We start from the raw sequence: 7,917 nt of genomic DNA on the forward strand, positions 1-7,917 counted from the left end.
ACTGCTCCAACCTGGGCCCCCCACGGGCGGCAGCTCCTGCCAGGTCACCTGCTCCTGCGTGGGCTCCTCTCCACGGGCTGCGGCTCCGGCCCGCAATCTGCTCTGGCGGGGGTCCTCCACAGGCTGCAGCCTGCTTCAGTGCAGGTCCACCTGCTCCACCGTGGCCTCTTCCACGGGCTGCAGCGTGGAACCCTGCTCCACCGTGGTACTCCGTGGGCTGCAGGGGGACAACCTGCTTCACCATGGTCCTCACCACAGGCCGCAGGGGAACTTCTGCTGTGGTGCCTGGAGCACCTCCTCCCACTCCTTCACTGACCTTGGGGTCTGCAAGGCTGTTTCTCACTCCTCTCTCTCTCCCAGCTGCTGTTCCGCAGCAGTTTTTTCCCTTTCTTAAATATGCTCTCACAGAGACGCAAACAACGTCGCTTATTGGCTTGGCTCTGGACAGCAGCAGGGCCCTTATCTAAAATGGGGCAGCTTCTGGATTCTTCTCACAGAGGCCACCCCTATGGGCCCCTGCTACCAGAACTTGCCAAGTAAGCCCACTACAATTTCTTCTCAGAAAGAATAGTCAGGAATTGGAACGGGTTGCCCAGGGAAGTAGTGGAGTCACCTGGGGGTGTTCAAGGAAAGGTTGCACATGGTGCTTAGGGACATGGCTTAGTGGGTGACATTGGTAGTAGGGGATAGTTGGACCAGATGATCTTGAAGGACGTTTCCACCCTTAATGATTCTACGATTCTGTGATTCTAATTAGGAGGCTTTGAACCCTGATGGTGAGAGCTGGCGAAAGGAGTCAGGGCTCAGACTGGACTGTCAACTGCAGTAAAGACGATTAAGACCGCTGGCTTTGTAACGTCTCTTGCTGATGTCTGGGGGAGACAACGAGCTCTGGTCTCACCCTGCTCTCGAGAAACTCTGTAGGAGAAGGACGTGAGGAGGGAGCAAGCTGTGACCCAAACGCCAGGTGTCCTGCGGCTCTCCCGGAGGGCGGCAATGCTGGCCCAAAGGTGCGGTGCAGGCGCCGCCACTCCAGGGCTGCAGCCCTGTCCGAGGGACATCTCCGCTCCTGCCTGTGGCACGGGGAGCGTTGCCAGCAGGCCGAGGGAAGCAATCCTTCCTCTCCGCCGCGTGTCGCGGGACCCGGCATTTGAGCCTGTGCCGGCTGCAAGAGCGGCCACCCTCTTGCTTGGGTGCCGAGGGCCCAGGCCCCAGCGTGGCACCTCCAGCCACCCCTGTGAGGCGGGGGCTCTGTCACAGTGGGTGCCAGGTAGCTTTGGGCGTCCCTGCCCAAATGGGGGGCGTGCGGTGGTGATGTCACAATGGCTGGCCATGGCGACCCGCGGGGGCGAGGAGCATATAAAAGGCTGCTGGGCTCGGGCCGTGCCTCAGTGCGATTTGGTGAGTTGGGGAGAGGGCAGGGAGGAGGGGGCTGCCGGGGGCTGCCGAGGGAGGAGGGGTTGCACACCTCGGGCCCGTGCTGCAGACTCACCCTCGTCCTGCTTCTCCCTCAGGGTCGGCAGAGGAGCGTGTGGAGGAGAAACCCCGGCACCGCTGGGGCAGTGACTCTCCAAGTGCTCGCTGTCCAAGTGCACCATGTCTGAAATGAAGCGGAAGGCTCCCGACTCGAGGGAGCAAGGTGAGAGAAAAGTATCCCGTCCCACAGGAGGGCGGGGAGGGGCTGGGAGGGCTGCCTGTGGCCGAGAGGGGAGGCAGGGGCAGGCAGGGGCTCCCCAACCACCCCGGGGCAGGGCCCCTCTGCTCCTTGGCAGGGGGGGCCCAGGTCGGGCTGTGGGTGCCTGCTGGGACCCTTGTGCCTGCTGTGCCTCCTTCCCCTCCACAGCCTCTGGCCCTGCCCATCAGCCAGCATGGCAGGGACAGAACAGGCCCTTGGGGACAGTCCCTCAGGGACACCTGGCCCCGCAAAGGTGCTCAATGGCTGTGCCATTTGCTCTCTCCCCTCCAGCATGCATGCTGTGTGGCCGGGCAGATGCTGACCCGAACATCTGCGGCCCCATACACAAAAGGAATGGACTCTGTGCCCACACGTTTTGCCTGGTGAGTTCCCCCAGGGTTCCCGTCAGCATCCCACCAGGGACGGTCCCTTCAACTATGACCCCTAACGAGATCCTGCTTTTTTCCATTCTATAGTCTCTTGCGAATGGCCTTTATCGGCTTGGATCACTACACGACGGAATTTTGGGATTTTTACTGGAGGATATACAGCACACAATCAAGCGGGCATCCCAGAAGGTGAGGACCTGATGGGAACAGGGAGGTTTGGGCCAGGAGATGCTCCCGCGAGCTTAGCCTGGACCCCAAGGCAGCAATGCCAGCCTTTCCAACCTGCTCCGGGACAAACTGCTGCTCTGGCAGACGAGCCTTGTCCGCCAGGGGGGTCTGCAGAGCGTGACCCAGCAGCGCCCGCACCCTGTGCCCTGCCCTGCCCAGGGGTGTGGGGCCAGCGGTGGCGGCATCGAGCCTGGTGCTAATGGGGCTGCTGTGTTCTTTTCAGCAATGCTTCGTTTGTGGCGAGCGAGGGGCCACCATCACCTGCACGGAGACAGGCTGTGAACGCAGCTTCCATCTCCCCTGCGCCTCGGAGGGAGAATGCGTCACCCAGTTCTTTGGGCAGTACAGGTAAGGGCTGCCAGCAGCAGCCAAGCAAGAGAGGACCCCACGCTGGTGCTTCCCAGCAGCCTGGCAGAGCCGGAGGCAGCGCCAGAGCCTGGATGGGCCTGGGGCTCCTTCACGTTCCTCTGCCCTCCTCGCCACAACCGCGGCAGGCCCAGCACTTCTCACCTTGCCCTTCCCTTCCCTCTCCCCGCCAGGTCCTTCTGCTGGGAGCACCGCCCTCAGCAGGCAGTGCAGGCAGCTCCGGAGCAGGACACCATCTGCATCATCTGCATGGACCCTGTGGGGGACAGCAAGTCCTACCACACCATGGTGTGCCCAGCCTGCAGTCACGCCTGGTTCCACCGGGGCTGCATCCAGGTAGGAGCCCTCCCCTCACCCTGCGCGCACGGCAGGTGCTCAGCAGCACCAGGGCCCGCTCACCTCTCACCGCATGTGTTTCTTCTGCAGGGACAAGCTGTGAGTGCAGGCATTCTCTACTTCCAGTGCCCCATCTGCAGAAACCAGGTGGAGTTCCGTTCCGAAATGTCCATCATGGGGATCCAAGTCCCAGTCAGGTTGGTGTCCCTCTGCCCTGCTCTCTAGACACGAGGGCACAAGCGCTGCGCATGGCCAGGGACTGGACAATTTCCCTCCCTTCTCTTGCAGAGGACCAACCTGGGAGGACGGCAACGCCTTTGCATCGCTGCAAGAGAGGCACCAGCGCTGTGATGTCAGTGAATGCCTTTACCCACAAGGCAGGGAGCAGGCGGAGGGACAGGGGTGAGTTGCCTCAGCAGCCATCTGGGGCTCTGCCCACGTCCTCAGCCTCAGCACATGCTGGGGGAGCCAGGACAGAGCACAAGGGATGTGCCAGCCACTCCCTGGCTCAGACACTTTGTCCTCACACCCACAACTCTTTGCTTCCCCAGGCCCTGGCAGCTGCTCCTGTGCCGCTCCTGTGCTGCCGAAGGCACCCACCGGCGCTGCTCCAACTTGACCAACAGCACAGGCACCTGGGAGTGCGACAGCTGCGCTGGCGTGGGCACTGGTAAGTGGCAAAGGCCTCATGCTGCTGGGCTGTGGCCAGGCCAGGCCTGGCTGCAGGAGCTCAGGGCAGCCTTGCCAGAGTCTCTCTGACCCTGGACGGGTCAGAGCCTCTACTGCCGTGGGTCTGGAAGTCCATCCCACTCACCTTCCTGTCTCCCCTTACAGCCTCCAGTAGCAATCTGGGGCTCGCCGGCCCCAGCACCTCCAGTCCAGAGGTTCTGGGGCCCTCCCGTGGCTCCCCAGCACCCGAAAGGAGCAGCCTCAGCAGCACCAGCAGCCAGGCAGCACCGGGGCCATCCCACAGTTCCCAGGAGACTGAGAGGAGAAGGCCAGGGACAGAACAGGGGACAATCTGCCAGCCTGTACATCAGGCCCAAGACACCTGGCACAGTCCCAGAAGACGCCGCAGGAGCAGCCGTGCTGCAGAACCCAGCGCTGGGAGCAGCACCCCCAGCTTGGCCAGCCAGAGGGCACCAGGAACCTCCAGTCACTCCTTGGTGCCTGAAGGCAGACACCCCACCGGCCAGCGGGGGCGACCCCGGACAAGAAGCCGCTCACCGCTGGAACGTCCAGCCCCAGATCCCCAGAGCCGGCCCCGAAGACGCCGCAGGAGCAGCCACGCACCAGAAAACGGTGCTGGGAGCAGCAGCAGCACCAGATCTGCCAGGGGGGCGGCATCGGGGTCCCCCAGTGGATCCCCAGGGCCTAGGCGGAGACGACGCTCCAGCCAGCAGGGGACGGCCCGGACAAGAAGCCGCTCCCCGTTACAACATCAGGCCCCAAATACCCAGAGGCAGACCCAAAGACGGCGTGGGAGCAGACGTGCTACAACCCCCAGTGCTCAGGGCAGCAGCAGCAGCAGCTTTGAAAGCGAAACGGCATTGGGGTCCTCCAGCGATTCCCCGGTGCCTGAACGCAGCAGCCGCTCCAGCCACGCCGGGCCAGTCCGGATGCGAAGCCGCTCCCTGTTACAACATCGGGCCCCAAATCCCTACGGCCGGCCTGAACAACGCCACGGGAGCAGCCGTGCTCCAGCCCCACGTCCTGGCTCCAGTCCCCAGCCGCCATCACAATAAAGCTTGCTGCCAATCCCATCTGTGCTGAGAGATCACACGCGCGTCGGCTTCAGCCTCACTCGCACGACTAAGCCGTGTCTCCCTGCTTCCTTCCCTCCCCCCCATTAGATTGATTAGGAAAGCAACGCAATTCCAGTAAGCACGTTTGGCTTAATCACATTGTCCAGAAGGGGTTACGATCTACACAGCCAGACATGTCGTTTGGGCTGCACATGTCCCAGTTATTAGCCAACCGTCACCCTGTAGACTATGGCACGTAGAGTTAGGAGCCACGAAATTAAAGTGTCTTTGACGAATTGTAGTATGAACTTTCCCTGTGAGATTCCAAAGTTGCACTCCATTAAAACACCCCTCTGTTTCTCTCCATTAAAACACCCCTCTGTTTCTAACTGCGCATTCATTAGCGCAGGCCCATGAGTTTTCAGGTCAGAATCAGTACGATACAAGCTTGCATCTCCCACATCCAAGTGAAAACCATGCTTAGGTGTGATTGTTGCACAACCACAATTGCACGCAGTTACAATTCCTTGCCGTCCCCACCCACGTTGAACTTGGGCATCATAACGCACCACGGGGCCTTATCACATGCATGGGCTTCGCAAGGCTGCTGTTGACAATTTGGAATAATGGGGAGTGGTATGACAAAATAAGGTAGATACCAAGATGTTTCAAGCACAGGTTCTGCTCGCCACCGATGTGGGCATCTAGTCCCCGAGGGTGATGTAAGCAATACCAACAAGACGATTTGTTACCTAGCTGCCGAATGCAGCACCAACAGCGCAAGCAGCCAGGCGGCACCGGGGTCCTCCTGAGGCTCCCCACCGTCGGGCAGCACCAGCCCCAGCACCGCCAGCCAGGCAGGACTGGGGCCCTCCTTGGCTCCCTGGTACCCGAGAGCAGCAGCTCCAGCACCCTCAGACTGACAGGAATGGGGATGCCCCACAGCTCCATAGTGCCCAAGAGCAGCAGCGGCTCCAGCCACCCTGGACCAGAGCAGAGGACAACCCGATCATGATTACAACGTCCAGCCCCAAATCCCTACAGCCAGCCCAGAACACGCTGCAGAACCAGGCATGCGCTAGCCCCAAGTGCTGGCCCTAATCCCCAGCCCCCAAGCCCAATACAGTTCTGAGCCAGCCTCTCCCCGCTCCCCTCGCCCATCTTCCCCCAGGCTGCTTGCTTTGCAGGGGAGCCCATGGCAGCGGGGACGAGCACTCTGGACACGCTCTTTCCCAGTGGCACACGTGGGTGATCACAGCACTGCAGCGCTGGAGAGGAGGTCGGGGCTGGCAAGAGGTGGGACAGGTGAGAGCAGGGCTGGCAGCCGGCTTTGGGCTCTTGTATGGCCTTGCCGTTAGCGCAAGGACTCGGCTTCGGCTTATCCGGGTTGCTCAGGCCACGCTCGTGAGCCTGCAAGAAAGGGACAAGTTTAACGGCAGCATCCTCCCCAGCAGGTTTGGGTCGAGGCGTCTGCCTGTCTTATGCCCGCTCTGGCACCGGTGCCTGTGAAGAATGACGTCGCGAGGTGCTGGGCCTGCTCTCTCAAGGAAGAACTACAGGCTGAGCACTGAGCCGGAGAAGTCCAAGGTCGCAGGTACGGGCTGTACACGCCTCGCACAAGCAGGACCGCTGTGGAGCGGGGTGAGCGCCCCTCGCCTCGCTTGAGATCGACTGCCTCCAGTGGCAGTGGCCGTGCTGAGAGAGGCGTGGTGGGGCAGAAAGCGAGTGAATCCCTGAGCCGAGGCGAGATTTTGGGAGGGCCTTTCCTGCAGAACGAAGGACTCCGCCAGAAACTCATGTCGCGGTGCCCTTTCTCCAGCCGTGTGGTGCTGGAGGACGTGGTGTTGCCTGTCTTTGTCCCATCGGACTCTGGGAGTTCCTCTTCCAGGGCAGACGGCCTGTCGGGTTCTCGGATTAATGCTTTCCTCGGAAACGATGATACTGCTGGGCAGTCCGTTTGCTCTTGCACCGGCCAACCCGGCACAATCCTGCTTGTGAGACCGCAAGGCTGGTATTTGAGGGCTCCGTGGCACCCACAAGTAAGGCAAGCTGCTTTGTGGGGCACCAGGGATTGTTTTGCACAAGGAAAGCTACTGCGAGGCATACAGCCTTAAGGAGGCTGTGAGTTAGCCTAGATGAGCTGTGTCTGCGAGCCTCTCTGTCCCCGCATCTTCTCCAGCACAGTGAAGAGATGTAGTAGCTACAGAGAACGTTCCAGGTACAAGCAGGACATCAGGAAGTGCAGTGGTGGCATTATTATTTTTATTTTTATTTCCCTTGGAAATGAAATTGGGTCCTCACATCCAGCTTTTGAAGTAACTTTATCTGGAAGTAGCAGAGCAGCGTTCCTGAGTACGTAGTTTCACGCGAGGGGACGACTGTACAGCCTCCCACTTGCATTGGAGAGCAGCTCAAACTGGAAGGAGCCCCCTGTTGCGGAGATGCGCTCCATAATGCTGGTGTCTAGGGCCGTCAGTGAAGACAGTGAGAAGGTAAATGGCTTCCTGAAGCTGTCTTCCCCCGTGCTGATCTGCAACCTGGAAGGTTGTTTTCCTGTAGTTATCAATTTTTTGCTTGTACTTGAAATGAATGGTGTGAGTTTACCTCCTGACTCCTGAAGCTTACTTTTCTCTCCTTTTTCACAAGGGATAGTGAACAGCAGGCTGCTGAATGCACTCTGGACATGCTCCGTCCCAGTGGCACACGTGGGTGATCACAGCGCTGCAACGCTACTCTGTGTTGGTGCGGCCTCCCCTCGAGTACTGTGTACGGTTCTGGGCACCACAGTACAAAAAGGATGTGAAACTGTTGGAGAGTGGCCAGAGAAGGACAACGAAGATGGTGAAGGGCCTAGAGGGGAAGACGTACGAGGAGCGGCTGAGGTCACTTGACCTGTTCAGCCTGGAAAAGAAAAGGCTGAGGGGAGACCTCATCGCGGCCTACAGCTTCCTCACGAGGGGGAGTGGAGGGGCAGGCGCCGATCTCTTCCCTTTAGCGACCAGCGACAGGACCTGAGGGAGCGGTGTCAAGCTGTGGCAGGGGAGGTTTATGCTGGATATCAGGAAGAGGTTCTTCACCGAGAGGGTTGTCGCGCACTGGAACAGGCTCCCCAAGGACGTAGTCGTGACACAAAGCCTGTCAGAGTTTAAGAAGCGTTTGGACTGTGCTCTTAGTAACA

The 7,917-nt window shown here is 60.1% G+C and overlaps 1 protein-coding gene across 1 annotated transcript; it reads left to right on the plus strand.

Moving 5' to 3' along the window:
* Positions 1-1,596: 1,596 nt before the first annotated feature.
* Positions 1,597-4,372, plus strand: LOC136791643 (PHD finger protein 7-like). The gene is made up of 9 exons (XM_067003386.1): positions 1,597-1,639; positions 1,967-2,058; positions 2,152-2,253; positions 2,516-2,640; positions 2,832-2,994; positions 3,085-3,191; positions 3,283-3,396; positions 3,546-3,664; positions 4,191-4,372. Exons 1-9 carry the CDS (start codon positions 1,597-1,599, stop codon positions 4,370-4,372), a joined length of 1,047 nt encoding a protein of 348 aa, XP_066859487.1.
* Positions 4,373-7,917: the final 3,545 nt, after the last annotated feature.

This window comes from Anser cygnoides, chromosome 10 (assembly GCF_040182565.1).
Source record: "Anser cygnoides isolate HZ-2024a breed goose chromosome 10, Taihu_goose_T2T_genome, whole genome shotgun sequence".
Lineage (NCBI taxonomy): Eukaryota > Metazoa > Chordata > Aves > Anseriformes > Anatidae > Anser > Anser cygnoides.